The sequence below is a fragment of the Microtus oregoni genome, unplaced genomic scaffold, assembly GCF_018167655.1.
Source record: "Microtus oregoni isolate MIOR12 unplaced genomic scaffold, Mior012 000047F_ref0000412, whole genome shotgun sequence".
Classification (NCBI taxonomy): Eukaryota; Metazoa; Chordata; class Mammalia; order Rodentia; family Cricetidae; genus Microtus; species Microtus oregoni.
In genome coordinates, this window is record NW_024543221.1 from 11,065,573 (window position 1) to 11,089,272 (window position 23,700).

Here is a 23,700-nt window from a genome sequence, read left to right on the forward strand (position 1 = left end):
TAGTCTCACTTCTTTACACTCTTGCCTACAGGATAAATGGCTCAGACAGTAGACAGCAACCTCAAAGAAGGGCAGAAAACGCCTTGTTTAAAGGATCAGAAGGAGGCAGGACCTGAATTTCCAGAAACGACATGACCGTCCCTAACCTCCATTTCGAGGGCCTGTCACCCAGAAGGATCAGCGAAGCTTGCTTTTCAAGGTTATGTCTCCTGTTCTTGGCTAGCAATAAAAGTCTCCTAGATTCCCACGTTCCTATCAGCACACACACCACTAGTGGGTTCTATGTGGTGTCCCAGGTTGCCTAGTCCAGAGCTTTTGAAAATAACCTCCAAATAACAGTTTCATGTGGCTCCCTTAAAGTGTCAAACCTAGAAAAGCTGGCTACAGAGACAGACACCAGAATGATGGCTACCAGGGACCTTGGAAAGCACAAATCACTATTTAGGAAATGCTCTAGAGAGATGGTTGCATAAAAATAGAATGTATGAGCCCAGAAAGGTGGCTCAGCTGTTCAGAGCCCACACTACTCTTCCAGAGGACCCAAATTTGGTAGTCCCCAGTCCCGTCCACTGCTGTAATTCCAGGTCAAGGTGACCAAACACCCTCTTCTGTCCTGTGCAGGTGCTCACGTGTGCATACACACCACTACATACATGTACACATAGATAAATATAAAATATTTTTCAAAATGTGAATGCATCTGAATAGTACAGTTAAAACAATTAAAATGTTTATTACATATGTTTCAGCATCTTTAAAATCACTCAGAAAAGGCGTTTGACCTGTATGTATCGCAATACAATCTCAAAGATGTAGGTAGACATTCCAATTCAGTTGATCTTTGTTTTTCTAGTCTGAACAATGATTTTTTTGTAATGTTAATGTTTCCATGTAGTTGGACAAGCAAGGGAGATGGTAGCAACCCATATAAGCAAAACTAAAAGCTACCACAATTTTTCAGCCAACAAAAACTTTAATTCTTACTATTAACCAAACTTCTATTCCTTCGTTATTGAGACTCCAAGTTCACTTTAAACAGGAAAGTAAAAGCTCTGTCATGTCATAAGGACCACCCATGCAAGGAGTACAGTTTCACTATAATGCAGATATGGCACCCACTCACTGAGGGTCAACTGGTGCTTTCTGGGTAAACTCCAGAAGTAAATGAAGGGAGGTGGGAGGAAAAACAGGGAAAGGAAAGTAAAGAAGATTGGTACCTCAGATGTACAACGAGTAAAACTCGCCAAGATCAAAGGCCAGCACTTGAGCACATCAGCTTTAAGTGGTCTTTGCCTTATCGCTTGGGAGAGCCGCCATGGAAGGCATTTTCCTTTGGAAAATGTACTTATTTGTCTGTGTGGCTGATGCGCATATGGACTTGTTATGTTGTGATTTCTAACAGTCGTCCTTTCTAACTTGCTGGCCACTGGTTCTGTTCAGTAAATGACTATGCTGTGGGTACAGACAGGCTATGAACATCTCAGTGCTTCTGAGGAGACTTTGAGGCCTTAGCTCCTCAGTGACTCTGCTTGGCTAAGCCCCCAGGCCCACAGTGGCTATGGTCATCTATTTTACTTTTAAGACCACCCTTTCTGGTCAGTCCCTGAACATGGTCAGGTCTCTCTCCCTTTTTACTGTAAATGTTCATGACCATTTCTTCCTATTTTGACTTCATTCAGACACCTTCATCACATTGAGTGTTTAAAAATAATGCTTTCATTGACCTTTTGTGATTAAAAAGAAAAGACCTTCACACATTTCCAATTGCATGAGGTAAAGCATCTGACTGGGCTGACTGACACAATGGACACACTTGGATGTGGTCATTTCCAGGAGCGTGATGAAGTGCCAAGCTAAAGCACGGATCACACAAGTGTTTCATTTCTCCAGCAGCATAATGGCTGCTGGTCAGATTATGTCCACATTGCTTTGTCTCTCTGTCTCTCTGCCTGTCTGTCTATATCTCTTTCTTACCCACTCTTTCTCTTTCTACAAAGTCATTTATTATGGGGAGTCAGATAAATGAGAACTGCTCCTGTATTGGACCAAATATAACAATCAAAGTTCATCAAAGCAATGCCAAGATTTCTTTACCACTGTCTCTAACAACTCCCTTCCCTTACCCTTCAGCCTGATTCTCTTATTGTTCTCAATGCCACTCCTCCTGCCTGAAACCTCTCCCATTCCTTATGTCTGCACAGGTTCCACTCCTGGTTTTCCTAAAAGCATCTGTGGGAGAATCTGCCCTTTCTCCCTACTCCAAGTCTACCAGCTGGAACTTAGTACGTCCATAGCTCCAGTGGGCTCTGTGAAATAACTCCCAAAACAAAAGGGAACCTCAAACTTTTCTGAGTTATATTTTAATGATATGCATGCATAATGTTTGCTTCTGTAGTCGGCTATAAAGTAATGTTTCCACACATGCATGCTATTATACTTTATTTATTTATTTATTTATTTTTGGTTTTTCGAGACGGTTATTATACTTTATTTTACTGACCGCAGCTCTTTGTCGCTGCTCCTTCCTTCTTCCTCCTGTGTGTCACATGTGCTCCCTTCATTCCCAGCTCCCTTCTTGGTGACTCCTGGCTAAAGGTCCTCTGCACTGTCACCTGTGCAGCGCAGTTCACTCCCTGAGCTCACCTGCCAGACTGCCGCAGACCAGGGTCCCAGAACATGCCCCAGACCTGGGCAGCTAGAGACACACCACTCCTGTCTGAAATCCACAGTTCAGTTTCCTCTATTTAACTCCTAGGATAAATTTCTACTCAAAGATTTCTCACTTGAATTGGTCAGCTACCCACTCTTCTTCAGTTTTAGCTTACATCTCCTGTGTGTACACAGTGGTACAGGAACAGAAAATAAGGCTTGCCTTTGTTGTTAAGCATTCTGATAGAAATCAAGAAAAGATGAGTTTCAAGAAAGAAATCACGAACTCACTCAAAAGCACAGCATTTAAAATAACACTTGCTCATAATCATTTTAGAGTGTGTGGCCATTAACATTACAAAGTGACTGGCAAACATGGTGAGGACGGAAGAGTTAGAAGTCATGTACACAGACATGGCGAGGACGGAAGAGTTAGAAGTCATGTACACAGACATGGCGAGGACGGAAGAGTTAGAAGTCATGTACACAGACATGGTGAGGACGGAAGAGTTAGAAGTCATGTACACAGACATGGCGAGGACGGAAGAGTTAGAAGTCATGCACACAGACATGGTGAGGACGGAAGAGTTAGAAGTCATGTACACAGAGGCAGAAGACGAGCTTTCCACATCACTGCCGCTCTGAGTTCACAATTAATCAAAGTTATTTATTATTAACTAATCATGAAGGTATCTGCTTTGCCTTATATTCAGGCAACTGGTAACCATGAATTGGTACTGCTGACTTCTAAAATAGGGGGTTTTTTTGGTCAAAAAAATTCAAACCAACTATATTTTTTTTCTCATAGTTACCATTAGTATAATGTTTAGGAGCAAGTGAATCAATCTGAATTCACTTCATGACTGATGAAAATTAACAGAATTTTACATGAATAACTCAGAGCTCTAAGTCTGTTTATTTGAAGTTTAAGACTCTGAAGAGAAAAAATTCATATTTCACTCTTTTCCGTGACACTAAAGGTGAAGAATGCTGCCTAGATTGCAATTAATTTGGAAATCTTACTAGTGTGATATTTTCCTATCTATTGGAGAAACATTTGTCTAATGCAAAATAAAAAAAAATATAAAAATAGTTATGGCAAGCTTTTATTATTTTAAAGTTAGTGGCATATTTTAAGTAGTTTGTTCCTTTTATAATAAGAACAAATTGGCATTTTTCATTACAACACACAATGAAATCATAGTTGATGATGTTTTTACCCCATTTAAAGTCAATAAAAGTTCCTTTTCTTGTTAATCAGTTAAATGTTCTATCAAACATTAATCCTCTGTCAGAAATGTAGAATGCTTAATTATATATTAATATTGTGATCCTGGGATCTCCAGCAATGTAGTAAATAACTTTTATAATTTGAACCATAATGTTTTAAAATCACAACTATCTTTATCAGTTAAGTTGTACTACCATAAAGCTGTGAACACACAGGTCACTGACTAGATGACCACAATTTAAAAGATAAAACTAAGTTATATATATCAAATTATTTACATATTACAATAGTCTTTGTAGTTTCAAACTGCTCTCAGGCTGTGTTAAAAAGAATATTTGATACAGAGCATATATTAATTATATAATGGCAAAGTATAGAAAAAGGTGATTTTAAAATAAATCACTATGTACAAAAACTGTCCTATACAGTTTACACTGGTAAGTCTTACCAGAGCACAAATTCCAGTGGCTCTAATAAGGAACCTACATCCAATATCATACTTAATGGAGAAAAACTAAAAACTAACATAGGAACCAGATAAAAGTGTCTACTGTCTTCATTCCTATAGAATAGAGTACTTAAAGTTTTAGCTAGAGCAAAAAGACAAGAAAAGAAAATGAAAATAAATAAATATCAGGAAAAGAAGAAGCTAGGGTATTCCTATTTCCAGAGGATAGGATTCTATACATAAGAGGCCCCAAATCCTCTTAGGGCTAATAAATACTTTCCACAGAGTGCAAGTATACAAAATTAGTGAACACAGCTTTGCTATGTACTGAAAACAGACACACTGAAAAATAAAGGAAATAATCTCTTCCACAAGGGTTGAGAGGGTCCTGGGGGACTTGTAGGAGTGGTGAAAAGTGGGTTTGATTAAGACACATTATGTAAGTATGAAAATTTCAAAGGATGGAAAATAATAAAATTGTGTTTTCCACAATGGGGCAAAAAGATGAGGGGAAGAATAAGGAGAAAGAGAATGAGGAGAAGAATAAGCAGAAGGAGGAAAAGAAAGAGAAAGAAAGAAGACAAAGAGGAGGCAGCTACTGTCCCAAACATCAGTACGACTAAGTATCCAACTAAAGTTAACCATGGGTGAAGTTCCAGAGCATGGTGACTATAAAGAGAATGTTCTAAGAATCAGAGAACCCTCTTGTAGTACAAAAGTGTTCCCATCATTGTGAGCCAAAGGTACTAGAGTCCAGGACATGCACAAGGTGTAGAGACTGTCAGAAACTAAACCAAGTCATTAGGCTGCAGAAAAAGTAGGTGAAAACAGACCCCATTCACAGTCTCGCGGGAAGCTGGGATTTGTTTAAGCACAGCAGAAGCTAGAATGGCTCTGTTCAGATGAGACTATGAAAGTCACTGTAGTGGGGAACATGTGACATCATAGGACTAACCTATTTCAGTGTCACAGAATTATTTAAAATCTAGAAAGAAATATTGTACTACTATTTTGAGGAGTTGTCTCTGAAATTACCACCTCAGGATTTGGTCTTTCTCTTGATGGCAGCTACAAGCAAGACTAGGTCACTCTGTTCCTGATGCTCATTCCAAGTTGCTTTTTGTTTTTTGAGACAGGGTCTCTTTACATGGCCCTGGCTGGTCTAGAAATCACAGAGACTTGCTATCTGCTTCTGTCTCCCAAGTGCTAGGATTAAAGGTGGGCACCTGCACACCCTTCTGCTCATTCTAATTCTTAACTAGACCATGCCTCTTGAACACTGCTCTACTGCTTGGATACCTTTTCACATGAGGTGGAAGATGCTGTCATTAATAGTGATGACTAGGAAACCTTCGCCTCTGTGACCTTAATCTAGTCTCCCGCCCAAGAGTTCAGTTAAAGATGTCTGCTGAATACTAACTATGATGGACCCAACTGTCTGCTGAGGCAGCATCAACGCCTTAATAGATCATCACATGGCTATGCCCTAACATTAGCATAAACTAACAACCCTCCAAACACAGTTCTTCAAGCCTGAGTATCCTGTGCAGAATGTCCCATGTAAGAAACTTGCTTTGGTTATCAGGAAAGCTATTATGCAGCTTTGCTGAGGAGAAAATGCAGTTATGTTAGGGGCTTACAAAGCAAAGATGGTTTCTCTCTCATGTGAGTGAAAGTTCTGTCTCCACTATCCAGGGCTCTTTATCTCAGGCCTAGGGCAGAAGCCCGCAGTCTACTGGTAAGGCTTTGTGACAGAAATCAAGAAGAAAAAAAAAGCCTCTTTAAAGTGTCAGTTGGGGCGTGACCTATGTCCCATCAGATTGCAACATATGGCCCAGACTCAAGCCAATAGGGAGGGAAGAGGCAAAGTATGAATGATTTTGAACCATCTAAAATGTGAAGGAAGATATCATATGTATATTTCACTTCACAAAACGTTACTAGGAGTAAGTGAATGCACTAAATTGTTTCAAGTTTCCTGTAAAAAAGGCAGAGAAGTATATTCTGAAGGCCACATCTAGTCCTCTTCTCCATACTCCCTGGGCCATGTTATCAGCATCCGTGCCGCTCTCACTGTTTCCAGTTCCAAGCTGATCCCCAAAACTTCATGCACACGGTTTTCTCCAAGACTAAGTTCAGGGGTCATTTCTTTGCCCTGCAGAGACTGCACTAACTGCCCTTATACAGTTGTTATCTATGCATGTCTCAAGAAAAAGTGAATGGCAGATAAGAAATGATGCAAAATTGTCCTCTGGCCTCTAAATGCATGCACACACATGTCCCCACAAACATACAAATACGCATAAAAACACATACACAAAACAACATGTATATAAAAATAAAACAAAAAAGGTTGAGAGACAAGAAAGTAATACCATAAACTCCTTTCTTTAAGAGCAGAAAACTGGGTGACGACTGTATGGAGCCTTTTAAACTTTTTCTATACACCTAACATTGCTTCAAAAATACATTTTATGTATCCTTGGTTATCAATATAAGTACAGTGAACTTTAAAAAGGAAAGCAGATATAAAACTGGAAAGAAAAGGAAGAAAGCAAAGTTGAGTCTAAAATACAGCACTAAAAGACATCAAAAGAAATATGTTTGAAAGAAACAGTAATAGAATATTGACACTTTTTCTACTATGACGGACAAAAAAGGGTCAAGTGTGAAATAAAATTCTCCATGCAAATAGCATAATTAAGTTCAGATAGAAGCAGAACTCCATCTCTGTACACTTTAAAATCAACAATAATGGCTGTTCAGATGTATACAAAACAAAAGGTAATTACCAAAATTCCTGGCATTCTATCTGAATAATAAAAGAAAATCTCTGGCCTGGCAGGTGAAACAAACAAGGGAATTATAGACTTGTTAATATTCTTCCAAAATTTCCTATCTAAAGTGTTGAACACCAACAGAAACAGGCATTTGGCTAATTCATAGGCTTATGTTTCAAATATTGCATTCATTAAAATCCAATGATGAAAGAAGTTAGACATGCTGTAATCAGACTGACGACCAGTCGAATTCAGTTTTTTAAAAGGAACAGCAGTAATGCCGTTTAAAAAATTGCTTTTCACTGTCTATCCATTCACAGAAAGGTGCATAAGATACTGTGTGCTAAGTATCTTGGTGGGCAAATGCAACAATAATGAGGCACACATTGTCTTGACAGAAGTTTGATGCAGGATGCTAGCAATGGTCAGAGTTGTCACACCATATAAAACAATTACAAAAGGCTAACATTGTTAAGTATGTGAACTAGTGCTCCAAGCAAACACAGGCAAGTCTTTGCCTTGCATGTACAACCTGCCAAATGGGTATCATAAAAGTCAAGTTTTAAATGCCTGGCAAATAGCATTTACTTGTTAAATACCAACTAGCATAAAGACATTAATTTGCTGCTTGTCAAAGTGAATTGCAAATATATAGTGATATATTTAGAAATATGTAAATATTCAATGAAGTCATATTGGGAGTATTATTTATTCATTTAAAAATAATTTCTTTAAAATTTTTGAAAATGACATTTATTTATTTATTTAGTTACTTGATTTGCTTATGTATCTATATGTTTGATGGCAGGTATGGGGAGGGCAGAGCACAGTTGCAGCAATCAGTCCTCTTTTTCACCATGTGGGACAATAGCCTTTGTCCACTGAGTCATCTCACTAGCCTTATTTACTGATTTTTGAAATCTCATTTACCTAAAAAGCAACTCTGTAGAAAGTACTAAAGAGAGTGTAGAGGGAACTCATGTCTGTACTTCCCAAGTTAACATCCTTGTGAGCTGTTGACTGCCTGTCAGAGGAGACTTTCATTGAAAATGGGGGAGATTCAAGAATAAGCTACATGCCTGCTTGCCATGAACACACTAGAAAGTCTAGATATCCATCAACAAATAAATCTCCTAAATGCACATAGTCAAAGGTATTAAAATTGAAATAGCTAATGCAGTTTATGTATAATAAAGTTTGTCACTTAAGGAAAAATAGGTTTCTCAGGAAAGTCTCCTTTCTAAAATTAAGCTCAGATTGGTGCTTGCATATCCTCTCTGCATTGGCACAAGCAGAGGAAACCCACTTAAAAGGCAGGACTTGCTTTGGCCATGATTTTTGCGATTTCTGTCCAGTAGTCAGTGGGCACCTTTGTTTCTGGGCCATGATCAGGTAGAATTGCAAAGTAGAGAGGTACAAAACCAACCACTGAATGGGGTCAGAAAGTGGGGGAAGGAGAGGTCGAGGGAAAAAAGAGGGAGGGGGTAAGGAATAAAGTTGAGGACTAGAACAAGACAGTCCCCAAAGACATACCCAAGTGACCTTCCTTGAGTTGGACCCTGTAGGAGGAGAGAGCTGCTTGTTGATTCCCTGCTGCTCAAACTCGAAATAATCACACAGAAACTGTATAAACCCATTTCTATTCATCTGTGTATCACCATGAGGCTGTGGCTTACCAGGAAAAGTTCTGGTGTCTATCTCCGGTGGAGCTACATGGCTTCTCTCTGATTCTGCCCTTCTTTCCCCCAGCATTCAGTTTCATTTTCTCCACCTAGTTCTGTTCCCCTATAGCTCTGCTAAAGGCCCAAAGCAAATCCTTTATTAACCAATGATATTCACAGCATACAGAGGGGAATCCCACATCAGGACCCTACCTCCTAAAGGTTCCAGAATTTCCCAAACTAGTGCCACCACAAGCCTTCAGCACGTGAGACTTCTGGGAGACATTTCAAACAGCAACAGTTTATGTACAGCTACTTGTCATGAGTAATTTGTAAACTACATGGCGAAACACATCTTACAGAATGTTGAACAGCTAAAATCTTGGCATAATATAAAGTTTATATTTACCTCAACAATAAGTTGGTAACGTTTTCTGCCTAAGTAACTTCTCCACCACTTTTGCATAATTGTCACTAGCCTGTTCAAGTGCCTATGATGAAAATAAATGTATTAGTATGCATCCACTGGAACCAAGAAGTCTCTTCATTCTTTAAAAATGTTCTATAATTTACAATGTCAAATTCAAATTTAAGGTTCTATGTATCTTTATTTTATTTCTGTTTTATTATTTCTATTTTATCTTGTTTATTTTTCTCTCTGACATAAAATCTTGATGCCTGGTTTGCAACTCACATAGACCTGGCTTGCCTTGAACATGTGGAGCTCCTTCCCAGCTGCCTCCCAAGGACACGGATTATAGTGGCACATATCCACCATGCCTGACTCCATGTAAACTTTTTTCCTTGACCATAAATGCTTTGTTTTTTCACCGTAAGTTGAGTTCTCAATCAGAAATGGCTTTTGTCTGTGGAGTTGGCAGAAAGAATCTGATATTTTACACAAGGAGAAACAGAGGCTCATGGTTGCTCGCATTTCCTAATGGCCAACCCTATCAGGGCAGAGCTCGGACTCTCCCTGAGTGAGTTCTGTCCTTCTATGGCTAGGTTGGGGACAAATAGGTGATTTATAGGGAGCTCTTGGGTCTTGTGAGCATGCTATGCCCTATGCCCTCCAAACTGCCTTCACTGCCACAATGTACGCTCCCCAGCTGTCAGCCACAACTAAAGTTCCACATCTGGGAGCATGCTGTTACATCTAACAGTTTCACATCTGGGAATGGGGTAGTACATCTTTTCTCACCATGGACTTATCAATTTTTTGCTGCATGAGGTTGCTCTCCCTGGCCTCCTGTGACTGAAGCTCTACAATTAGTAAACTCTGATGTTTTTAAAGAATGAGAACTTACTCTTGGAGCTTGCTAATCACATACAGAAAATAGCAATAAAAAACTTTCACTCTTTCTCTTGGGCTTATAACTGAATGATATTTTAGCTTCAATTATTTTCCTTCTTTACTATTTTATTTTCATAACTCCCAGAGTATTTATGTATTGACATATGTCAAGGAAATGTTCTACCACAGACCTATAGCCTCAAGAATGAATCAGGTGTATTTTAAGATGCCCAGGCTTCTCTTGAACTCACCCTATAACCCAGGAAATCCTTGAACTTGCAGTCCCCCTGGCTTAGCCTCCCAAATACTTAGGTACAGATCTGTGTTACCAGCCACAGATAAAATACTTTAAAATTGTGTACTACACACAGATCAGTTGATAGGTTGAGAAATGACTGAGGAATTACTGATGAAAATCATGTTAAGAACTTAGAAAATTATTCTTATGTCAGCAAACATGTGCCTTGTCATTTCTCACATTCTCCAGTGTTTCTGAGGCAGCACATGAGTCAGGTAAATTCAAAGAGTGCTCTTCACGGCCATGTTTCTCTACTGCACTGAGGTAAAGCAGAGGCCTCACTTTAGATATTGGAATTTACAGCTCTGGGTAAAATAAGGAAGTATTGTGAAGTGTACTCCTCAGTCAGCTTTCGGGGTTACAATAGACCAGGCATATTCTTCCCCCAACTCACCTAGGAAAATATCTGTTCAAACATGAGATATGTCACTAGGAATTGAACTTAGGACCTTGTTCACACCAGGCAAGCACTGTACTGCTGAGCAGGCTGTACTGCCTGCCCTTCTTCAGAATCAAAGAGAACATTAAAAACATTCTTGGATCACTGAAGAAAAGCATGGGAAGAATTTAGATATAGGTAGATCCATCATTTTTTATGATTAGAATATCATCATTTTAACATCATTGATTTCATCAACCAACATGTTGAGAAAAACCAAGATTCCTCTTCCCCAGTTCCTTTCCTGCCCCATCAGTTGATTCGGTATTATAAAAGCACTTCATAAGGATTTTTTTTTGGGGGGGGATATATCTGATCAAATGTGCTTACACTATTGAGAATTGTACATATGGCAGATGTAACTTACATATTAGCAAGAAATAATTAGAAGTTTTCTGTATCAGTTTTTTCAGGGCCAACATAAATTTAATGACTTCATTACTGAGTGAAGTAAGAGGTTATCTGGAATAAATGTTACCTAAACAACCTGTGATTGTCTAAGACAGGCGCTATGGTTTGTAACTGGGGTTCTGATGGCAAGGTCTATGCACCTGATGTACGCCCGCACTCGGCATCCACGAAACCAGCTCTGGATCGTCACAGCTGCGTCATTCTCTTTCTTCCTAAACTCGTCAATGGCACTGAAACAGGTTTTCAAATTATTTCATTAGTAACTAATGCAATTCTAAGGCAAGTCAACCTGTTAACCTTAATTTTTAATTTCTCCTAAGATGGTAATTACAGCGCACATGTCATTTTAAAGAAATTAAAATACTAAATTAAGAAAAACACATTTCAAAAAATGAGCAGTTTTAAAAATTAACCTTTCTCTGTGAAGCCATGAGCTTTCAACAGCTTTGCCTATTTTATTTTTATAATCATCTGTTATGCTACTAATTAATTTGGTAGCAACTTTTATTAGGGGAATGAAAAACAATGTACTACTTTGTCAGTATTTTAAAAACATAATTATTTGAACTTATGGTTTAAATGCCACTACACATGTATCATGCTGAGTAAAATGCCTGCATATTTAACTCACTCATCAGCTAAATGTACTGCCTCTAATTCAAATGAATCTATTATAAAATACCTACTCTGGTAAGAGCCTGCCTGCGTATATTAAAAAATTCAATGAGTGAGTCACAGGCTTATAAAAAGACAAGAAACTTAATTCTTAAGTTTTACTGACTTACAATGAGAAAATGTTGAGTCAAGACATCTTATGTATCTATCCTAACTGATGTTAATATTATCTTGTCTTTCCACTGCCAACTGATAAAGTCATAGCACGATACACAGAATATACTTTTTTAGATGGTGGTTAGCTTACAGTTAGTCTCTCATCTTTGCTAAATGAACACAGTTGGTAACATGGCCACACTTATTATTGACTGTGTTCCTGTATTTGAATGACCATCCAGGTTCAGGTGGAAAGATGTGTATATGGCCTCTACAGGTTGGCCTGGGTGTCTTCCTTGATCACCTTCATCTTCTTTTTTCACAGAGTCACTGGACCTGGAGCTCATTGATTCAGATAGGTCGGCCAACAGGAACGGGGGAAAGGGTCCCACCACCAGAAGAATAGCTACAAGAAATAAAGGGCTGCTGAGAGAGGGAGAATCAGTCTTCCACAGGGATGAACTATTTAACTGGTTATCCTGTAGCCAGTGGTCAGCCCTATACACATATATATATATATGAGGAACACTAGATGAATTCAGTAGTTATTATATATTTGTGTTATTATATATTATGTGTAGTTGTATATATATAATATAGCTATTATATATTATGTGTATGTGTAACAAAAATAAAGAAAAAATCATGAATTTGAAAGGGAGTGGGGGAAAACAAGAGGTGTTAGAGGGACAGACCATTATGTAAATATAGTATACATACATGACATTTAAAAATAATTTAAAAAGACAATACACATCCTATGCATTATCTGTAGTTAAAGTGGTAATCAAGAACCATGAACTGATAGCATCCAAATGACTCTGTTCATCTGTTGGTCCTCTCCCTCTCATAGCTTTCAAATACAGTTAGAGAACACAGCTGTACACAGAAGCATATCTATGAAGACACTGCAAGGGTACCCAACAGTTAATGTACCTAAGCACTGATTACAGCTGACACAGGACATACATTGGTAAAACACAGCACTGTCATTAAGATCAAACAATAGGAGGGCAATTACATTTGACTCTGATAGATTAAAAACAAAGTAACCTTAGAATTTTTACATTATCTGTCTGCCTTCCCCAAAAGGAACAGCACACAACCACAGATCTGATAAGGTATTTCAAAAACTGGAATCAAACATATAAAACATTAAATATAGGAAATAGTAACTTTGAAAGTAACTTTGAAATAATAGATCAATGTACAAACAATATATATTCTTTTAGGATAGTTTTTTATATTCTGTAGTAAAGGCTTTTACAAAAATAAATAACAGAATAGGCAAAACATTGAATATATTCTACATTTTGTGTATCTTTGTGTGCTCATGTGTGCATTTATGTGTTTTCAGGGAAGTGTGGTTACATGTGCAAGTACATGACGAGGCCAGCGGTCAACCTCAAGGGTTGTCCTCAGGAGCCAGCTTGTTTTGGAACAGGGTTTCTCACTGTCTGGAACTCAATGAGTAGGTTAGGATGCTTGGCTAGCAAGCATCAAGAATCCCCGTCTGCTGCTGCCCCACGCTGAGATAACCAGCTGCACCACAACACATGGTATCTTTACATGGGAGTTGAGAACTGAACTCAGGTCGTTAAGACTTGATTATCTCTCCACACTTAAGATGTATTTTAAAAGTGGTCATCCAAGTCCCATCTTCATGACTGTGGTAGTGAATTTAAAAATTTGAGACAGATGGATTTAAAGTTTAAGGACAACCCAAGCTACACAGTGAGACTCTATCTCAAAAAGGAAAGGTCAGATATCTATAAGAAAGAACATATTCATGTCAATTGAGATTCTTACATTTTGTAAAGCCCTGACATCAGCTTTGTATTATTTTCATCAAGTGTTTTCTTCAGTAGAAAGTGTGCACTGTGTGGAATTGCTCCAGGTAAAGGCAGGAGAGACACAATCCCAGGATTCAGAGCTGGTGCCTATGATTCTGGCTCTAACATTGAGAGCCTCAGCCACCTCCTAAGGTCACACAATGAAGCTTAGTTGCAAACTCTGCCATTCTTGATAGCTTCTTGAGAGCAAAGGATCTCGTTGTAGGGTGTCGCCTCTAAAATTTCTTATCTAAGGATGGACTCCACAAATATTAGAAGGCATCACTTATTTAAAGACAAATAAAGGGAGGGAAGAAAGAAATGGGGAAGACAGGAAAGTAAAGGGGGCCAACAAGTTGTGTGTGGGTGCTCACAAGCAATCCCAACCTTCGAGAGGATCCTCAGGCACACAGCAAGTCTTTGGCCAGTTCAGGCTACATGACACCTATCTCAAATGGATTAACAAAATCACGACTGTGTTTCAAGATCATGAAAATCAAGTAAAGTGAGAATATTGGATTCTAAACACACGGAGTAGCTGGACAGAGCATCCTTCATGTAAATGCAATGAAGAGTGAGTTTACACCATTATTCAAACAACGCAGCATGCCAAACCTTCACTGAAGAGGTCCTGCTGTGTTTTAAGGAAATAAACATGCTGTACATCTGAGGGCAAGCCCTTGCACTTGAGCTGATACTGATGTGGCTTCTAAAACCCTGCTTAATGAAAATGCTGTGGTGAGTGTGTAGTTCCTGCATCCCCAACAGGTTCACCCTTCGCCACTGCTCCTGCTGAGACCCTACCAATCCATACCCACATCACTGAAATAATCCTGAAGGTGTTTCTGAAGAAATCCAAGACAAAGGAGGCTTTAACAAAACTTGAAAGGCCTCAGTGCCCGCCCCAGGGAAGGCCCAGACAGTGCAGTGGAACATAATTAGCTGAGCCCACACCAGCTGCAAATTCTGCAGAACACCACAGAGAATCTAGTGGGAAGGCTGGTGAACAGTATCAACCCATAGCCAGATCATAGTATTTCAGGACAGAACACCAGGTTCCTGGAGTCCAATGCTCAGCAGGTTGGGAATCAACCCAAAGCCAAATTGTAGTATTCTACAATGAAACACCAGGTTCCTGGAGTCCAGTGCTCAGCCGATTGAGGAAAGGAGATCCGAGTTGCTGAATTTAAAGTCTACCTGAATAACACAGCAATACCCCAATTCAAAAACTATTAAAGATTTTTAAAATGAATTTTGACTTCACGTGTATATTCCTGAATGCATGTACACCGTGTGAGTATAGGTACCCATGGAGGCCACATGGAGCCGGAGTTAAAGGTAGCTGTCATCTATTCAATGTGGGAGTTGCAAACCAAGCCTGGGTCCTTTGCAAGAGAATCAACTTCTCTTAACCACTGAGTTATCTCTCCAAGTTCACAAATAAATATTATCAATTTACTTATTATAATATTTTTTTTAAAATACTATCTCTGAATGTTATAGGAAAAACAAATACTAGTTGACCAATAAGTTATTCATTAATTTAAAGTTATTTACCACAAAAAAAACTGTGTTTAAGCGAGTATGCTTCTCAAAGATATACATTTATATGTTCTATGTACATGAACTTCCAAACTAATACTCCTGAAGATAACATTAATTAAAACAAGTGAAGAATTAAATACTATATTAAAGGTAAAAAAGTCACAAGTGGAAGTGATTGTTTCTGGGAAAGAACAGGAGATGACGGATTTAAATAATCATTTGACAGGTTCCCAAACAGGCCATGCTCCTAAGCACTGTGTCTAAAGAGGCAGCGCTCCTAAGCACTGTAGCTAGCATGCTCCCGGGGGAACGTCCTGTTTGCTTTAAAAAAATTCTCCGGATCAGCAGCCAGCCTGCTCTCGTAAGAACATCCCATGTACTTGAGAGAGCAGGATGTCTATGAGATAGGAAGACTGCAAGGCAGGATGTCAATAAGATAGGACATCAACAAAAAAGGTTGAATGCAAAACAGGATATCTATAAGATAGGCCAGGCATCCATGCTGAGAGAGGAAACCATTCATGCCCCCGCCTCATTCCGATCGACCGATAACCACGCTTTTGCTTCTGTAAACTTGCTTTTTGCTCTTCCCTATAAAAAGACCTCCCCCCAGTCTGCAGGCGCGCAAGTCCTCCGAAAGACTTTGCTGCCCGCAGGTACCTGTGTTTACTCAATAAACCTCTTGCTAATTGCATCCTGTGGTCTGGACTCGGAGTGTCCTGGTTCTGGGGACTTCATTGGAGGAAAAGGTCCTCTCTGAGGGTCTTTCAGTATCTAAAATGCCAGCACTGGGATTGCTCCTTAGGTGCCTCGGCATCAACACTGGAAGAAACAAGTCTCAACTGCTAGTCATCTCAAGCCTGCTCAGTTGGGAATGGCAGTGTTACCAAACAATGGCTCCCATCAGATTGAGAAGCAATACTCAGCATTAGTTCAGCCTTCACCTTTTTAAAACTAATTAGTCACAAAAGTCTTATTTCCTAAATGGTCTTTTCCTACTCTAATCTCTTATCCAATCTAGCGATTGGTTTTCTTTTTTGGAACAGGTCTGCTTCTGTAGCCCTGACCTAAAACTATGAATCCTCTTGCCCAGTGCCCCATAGGATGGAAAGCACGTGTTACCACACATGGGATGAATGATCTTGAAAACATTTTTATAACATTATTTATTTCATTGGGGGTAGGGGAACAGTAAGTGCAGGTCAGAGGACAATTTGAAGGTGCCAGTTTTCTCCTATCTCGTGGGTCCTGCAGATGGAAGGACTCAGGACTTTAGACTTGACAAGAATCCTACTGCTAAACCACCTTGCTGGTCTCTTAAATCATCTTTTGAAAACAAATCTAATTGCATCATCGTTTCCTTAAGAGTTTTAAATAACCAACCTCAAATGATATCTCAAAACTTATGAGTAAAGTCATAGCCCCTAGAATACCAAACAAACCACCTTGATCTGGCTCAGGCACAATCTCCTTATCTTCTTTCAACTTCTTTTATTGTTTCAACTCACAATAGAGCCTTCTATTCCACTCATTTCCTGAATAAACCATGCTCTCCTTGCCATTCAACTGCAAAGTTACTCCTTGAATTGTTTTTCTAACTACAACCTCCAGGTAGATTGATCCTCATGCTTAAAGCTGTCTACATACTAATGATGACATATTTATTTTTCAAGGCTTCAAGGCTGGGCTCATATTTTACTCTTTTTTATTTTTCCAAACATAGTAAAGTATCTGGTACATTGGAGAAGCTGATAAAATGTAACAGAAGAAACAGAGAGGAGGGAAGAAATAAGGAAATAAGAAATAAGGAAAATAAGTAAAGAAAAATAAGCAAGACTGTGGTATTCAGAGTACACTGTGTAATATTAAGATGTATAAAATTCTTTGAATACAGCATCATCACTGGACAGTGAGCAACACATCCCCATAGGTTACAATCTTTGGTTTATAACAGTTTAAAAGGAAATAAATAAGGAAAAAGCTGGCCTAAGTATAAGATAAAAATATAATGCTGTTTCATACAGGTGCATGGAAATACATCAAAAAGGAACTGATGATTGACAAGTATCAAATGCTATGGGATGTCATGGCAACAAGGTTACTGTGCAAGGGACTACGGGGTAAGCAGAAGTCTTTCATTTTTCTTTTAAAATTGTATCTGAGTTAATAGTGTGATATGATAGAGAAGCATGTAAAAATGTCATTTACGACACACAACAAGAACACAGCAATACTGTGCCCAATAGGGCAGGGAGCTCAGGGAAGAATGCAAAAATAATTCCATTCATCAAGGTAGCTATGTGATAAAACCCAAGACACAGGATAAAGCTGACTCTTCCTATTAGCCATTTCCCATCAACATCTAATGGGTCTCTACTGGATCTACTTCCCATTTTAATATAGTCTGTTTAAATGACTGTAACCAGCTTCCTGTTCCTCACCAACAGTTTGCAGATATCTGCTTCTGCAACAAAGAGAGATAGGGATAAGGTACACAGCCTCACTTAAGACCTTTTAGAGTTCACACGTAGTTATCACCCTCACTGTTAGTGTACTGCACATCATTTCTGTCACCACACATGCAGAATAGAAGCAGCCAAGTTCACAGTGTTCTGAGTTTGTTTTATAATCTCTCCTGGTGACACCAGTCAAGTGGCAAATTAATCAGTTTCTATAGCATTAACAATAATGTATATAAAAAAGGTATGCTGTATTAATATGTATATATCACAAAATGGAAGAAATACAAAAATTACTAGTAGCCAACATACCACTAAGTTTTAATTATGCACTGAAATCTTATTTCCATACATAATTTTTTCTGTTGTTCTTTAAAAAAACATTGCTTCAAAGAAAATTTACAGAGACTTCGGTTAGCACTGGGATGCTGAGTACTCACACAATATGTCATGAACCACTAGACATGAAAAACTGTGGGTAACACTTTATTTTAATGGTAAAATAATTAGTTCCAGATTATAATGTAAACCCTATAGCAGTGAATAAATTATGACATCTACATGGATTTGAAATAAATTTATTATGATCAGTGTTATCACAGTGAATACTGAATGAATTAATAATGATAAAAGACCCAGAGTATTAACAGCAATGCAATAAAACTTCAAGAGGAGCGAGGAAGTTTCTGGTCGCCTTGTCACCAGCTATAGGCATGGTAACTCTGAACAGGATATGTGCGTATCAGAGGTCAAAATTAACTGGCAGTAAAGAGAAAAATAGAAAGATTATATGGGTAAGTATCTTCCCAGTAATATGCAAATATTGTTTTTATATATCTCCAGACTGAACTTAGTCTGATCCACCTATATTAGCTATGAATAAATAAACACAAAATTACAAACCCAAAACTCTTTCCTTTCATTACTAGACAATGAGCAACTGTTTTAGACTATAGAAATAATATTTCAACATTGGCTGACCTATGTTATCAGATATGTTGATGTGTAGAATGACTCTTTTGCATATAATTTTGCTAGTCCTTAAAGGGCAAAACTATACTTGGTTCATATTTTATATTATAGTCATCACTGTGTTCTGATAAAAGGCACTTGATGGCAACAAAGAGGGCTGTTAGGAACTGGGAGCTTCATTTTTGTTTCTCATTAATATTCTCATTACTATTGTTGTTGCTTAACAGGTTAATGAGTATGGACCTGAAAGGACCCTAATATCAGATCATAACCAGGAAACATCACAGTTTGCCACAAATATTTCTATTATTAGTGCATGTTAAAGTATCTTTTATTTACCACTCTACACTTCCTTTCTTTTCCTAAACAAATCCATAAGTAATGGATATGGGAAATATGTCTCTGCTGGACAATGTACAAAGGAATAAAGCCATATGGGCTGTTAGAGTCTACATGGGGAAGATGAATGCCCACATACTGGGGCTGAGTGGGGTATGACGCCAATGTATGTTGCATTGTCTAGAAAGCACATACGGATGAAAAGCATGCCTTGTGGGCATCATGGCAAGGTGATGAAAGGATCTACCTGTGAGAGCAGGCAACAGAGCTACTCAGATCTCACATGTTGGGAAAGGCATCCCAGTTGGCAGGGAGACAGACTGCATCAAGAAGGGTATCTATGACAGAGACCGGAGTACCCTCTGTGGTGATGGAGTTTGTTATACACAGGGAAAAGAGCCCAATAAAGTAAGCGTGATCAGAATAATGAGGGGCAGGCACTTGATATCCTCGCAGGATATTGAAGCCAGATCTGGTGGTGCATTCCTGGGGTGCTAGCTGTTTGGGATGTGGATAAGAGCAATGTTGGAGTTCAGGAGTCCAGGAGCAACAGGGCACAAAGAATGCAACTCAGGGTGCTGAATATGAAACCGTTTTCAAAATGAAATTATGGCTTTTAATATCTCCATCACTGACACAGAAATCAGCACAGGGGTAAAATGTGTTTTAACACACACACACACACACAGTCCCTAGCTTTACCTATTAAGGATAACAGTACCCAGAAACACTCCCAATGGCAAGGTGAACGTACCAAATGGAACAAAGGCTCCTTGGAGAAATGGATGGTGCGAAAACTGGAATAGTTTTTTTTTTTGTCAGAAGAGTTGTGTCTTGTGTTGATCAGAACACAACAGAAAGTATAACATGGTTCTTATCGGCCAAAGGCCAGCATTAAAATAAGGGGAAGAAAGGACTCACTGACTAGGACAGAAGTATGAGCACACATTGATAATACATAAGTCTACAAATGGATGAGGAATAGGAAATACAGTTTCCAAGTACCTGCTTTAAAATACCCTCTTTAACTGAAAAGGAAAGAGAATATTCTAGTGGGAGATCCCTTAGTCATCTCCTTTGTCAGGTGGCAGAAATGAATAAACCTCCAGTGACAGAATAGCTCCAGACCTTACAGAATCTGGTCACTACAGTGAGATGATCACAACATCACTCCTATGCCAATCCTCCCCAAAAGATGTTCCCTCATTCAAGGGAAAAACCCCAGAGAATACAAGACAACTAACCTGAAATAATCAAGTGGGTAAAGAAAAATCATAAAAACCAGAGAACATATGCCACATTCAAGATAACTAAGAAAGATGGGACAAATGGGATCCTTTAACATTTTTTCTTTAACAATTACATACATGTAAACATTTTCATACATGTATACAATTTTGATCACTTTCACTTCCCTCTACTTTCCCTAACTCCCTTCCCTTTACCATAGATATCCTTCTTCTTCCCAAACAGTCCTTTCCCAATTAAAAACAAACAAAACCACGGCATTTAAGTAGGCTTGCTTACACAATCATGGGTTGGGTTATTTGCTACAGCATAGATAAATTATCAGTGTCTGCTACACTAAGGAGGAAAATGATACTACCTCCCACAGCAACTATAAAAAACCATTGTACTTCTGGAGGGGTGGGCACATAGGATCCTTTAGTGATGGAGGAAGGTCATTGGTTAAAAAAATAAAGAAACTGCTTGGCTGGCCCTCATAGGTTAAAACATAGGTGGGAGGAGTAAGCAGAACAGAATGCTGGGAGGAAGAGGAAGAGAGCTCAGACTGGACAGCTCTGCTCTCTGGAGCAGAGACGCAATGCTCCCCTCTCCCGGACACACGATGAGGCTCCGACCCAGGATGGACGTAGGCTAGAATCTCCCTGGTAAGCCACCTTGTGGGCTACAGCAGATTATTAGAAATGGGCTAGTCCAGGTGCGAGAGTTAGCCTAGAAGAGGCTAGATAGAAATGGGCCAAGCAGTGTTTAAAAGAATACAGTTTGTGTGTTGTTATTTCGGGCATAAGCTAGCAGGCGGCCAGGGTGCTGGGGGACGCAGCCTCGCTGCTCTTATTACTACACTTTAGCTGTAACATTGTGAGGATATGCTATGGTTTTGTTTCAGGATGGCATAAATCTTTCAAAAATTATGAACAAAACTGGCAAAGTTGGAGGTTCACAGTGAAACAGAAGTAAGTATAAGCCAACACTCATTTTCTGATGTTGATGTTTGGAATATATGGTTATATAGAGGGTTTGGTGTGGGAAGAATTTGCGCAGTGATGGGCCATCAGGCAGGACTTTTACTATTTACCCAATGAGAGAGAGAGAGAGACAGAGACAGAGAGAGAGAGACAGAGAGAGAGACAGAGAGAGAGAGACAGAGACAGAGAGAGACAGAGAGAGAGAGACAGAGAGAGAGAGGCAGAGACAGAGACAGAGAGAGACAGAGAGAGAGACAGAGAGAGAGAGACAGAGAGAGAGAGAAAGAGAGACAGAGAGAGAGACAGAGAGAGAGAGACAGAGAGAGAGAGAGACAGAGAGAGAGAGAAAGAGAGACAGAGAGAGAGACAGAGAGAGAGAGACAGAGAGAGAGAGACAGAGAGAGAGAGACAGAGAGAGAGAGACAGAGAGAGAGAGAGAGAGACAGAGAGAGACAGAGAGAGAGAGAGAGAAAGAGAGAGAGAGACAGGGAGAGAGAGACAGAGAGAGAGAAAGAAAGAGAGAGAGAGAGACAGGGAGAGAGAGACAGAGAGAGAGAGAGAGAGAGAGACAGAGAGAGAGACAGGGAGAGAGAGACAGAGAGAGAGACAGAGAGAGAGACAGAGAGACAGAGAGAGAGACAGGGAGAGAGAGACAGAGAGAGAGAGAGAAAGAGAGAGAGAGAGAGACAGGGAGAGAGAGACAGAGAGAGAGAGAGACAGAGAGACAGAGAGAGAGACAGGGAGAGAGAGACAGAGAGAGAGACAGAGAGAGAGACAGAGAGACAGAGAGAGAGACAGGGAGAGAGAGACAGAGAGAGAGAGACAGAGAGAGAGACAGAGAGAGAGACAGAGAGAGACAGAGAGACAGAGAGAGAGAGAGATTGATTCTGGGAATTTTTAATTTGAAATACTGTTTTAATTTCTAAAAGTGTCATGGTCTCCTCCTGATTTCTGACCCCTGGAAAGGCGACCTTACAGGCCGTATCTTGCTGTACCGTTCTCCATGCCAGCGCTGTTTCCACGGACGGAAAGTCCTCACTCCTGCTTAGAGGTGAGCGTCTGCTACCTGTTTGCTTCCCCGGGACTTAATGAACAGATACCAGATACTACACATGCGCCACTTTGAAGAGGTCAGAATTTTACCATAAATCACATCCAGGCAAAAACAAACAAATGGCTAAGGCAATTATCTGCTAATCTCATTTGTTTGACTCTTTGAGATCAAATCCTACATTGGTTACTACACTGTGCTTAAAAATAATTTAAAAAGAACATTTTCTGAATCTAGTTTGTCAAGGTTAGGGCCAACATTTTGATTAGCAATGTTTTTATGCACAATTTAATCTTGGTTTCAAAACAAAACTTTTGTCTTAAAACGTATTTTTCATATTGTTTATTTCACAAATAGTTTATGATTACTTAATTCTAAACATAAAAATGTAACTAAAACAGAAAAATAACCAAGACTCTAATCTCCTCTATCCCCCAATTTTCAAAATTTAAATCCTTAAAGATTGCTTTATTTCCAGATCCATACTTTAGGAATTTATAAATTCCTACACTCTAAAATTGACTAAATACATTTTTACCTTAATTTGTTTCAAGGATATTTTTTCATGTCATGACGTACAAATGCACACATGTGGAACTTACATTTGTGTGTGCGTGTGCACATCCTGACAAGGATGTGGCGGGCAGAGGACAGCTCCTAGGAGTCAGTTCTCTTCTCCACCATGTGGAACCTAAGAATCAAGCTCAGGTCATGGTTTTTGGAAGTGGGAGCCTTTACCAGCTAAGACATCTCGACAGCCCAATTTAACCCCTTTTTACACTGCTGTGTGTATATCATATGTATACAGAGATAGAAATGATCCCAGTTTTTTCTTACAAAAGTAGTTTTTTAAAGATCACCTTGGCATGAAAAACATCATACATAAAATTATCTTATACACAAACTGTATACCTACAAGTCCATTTTTATATGGACAATAGAAAAAGTGACATTTTTGAGTCAAATTACATGATTTTGGTGTTATCAAAATGATACTGCTATATTTTAAAATAATTTATATTACCTAATTGTGCATTGATGTGGGACTTCCCTCTGCATATAATGAGTATGTTTTATTACCATTGGTTAATAAAGAAACTGCTTTGGTCTATGGTAGGGCACAATATAAGTAAGTAGGAAAACTAAAGGGAATGGAGAGAGAAAGAAGGCAGAATCAGGAGACGTCACATAGTTGCAGAAAGATGCCAGAACCTTATCGGTAATCCACAGCTTCATGGTAATACACAGATTAATAAAAATGGGTTATTTAAAATGTAAGATGTAGTCAAAAGTGCACCTGAGCCACTGGC

The 23,700-nt window shown here is 39.1% G+C and overlaps 1 protein-coding gene across 1 annotated transcript in view; it reads right to left on the bottom strand.

The window, feature by feature from the left end:
- Spata17 (spermatogenesis associated 17) overlaps positions 1 to 22,344 on the bottom strand; it is a 157,036-nt gene extending 134,692 nt beyond the window's left edge. The window contains exons 1-3 of the mRNA XM_041635251.1: positions 22,316 to 22,344; positions 11,352 to 11,441; positions 9,179 to 9,260 (exon numbers count right to left, since the gene is read on the bottom strand). Coding sequence (XP_041491185.1) covers positions 9,179 to 9,260; positions 11,352 to 11,441; positions 22,316 to 22,344 — 201 coding nt within the window. The remainder of the gene's footprint in view (positions 1 to 9,178; positions 9,261 to 11,351; positions 11,442 to 22,315) is intronic.
- Between the last annotated feature and the right edge of the window lie 1,356 nt (positions 22,345 to 23,700).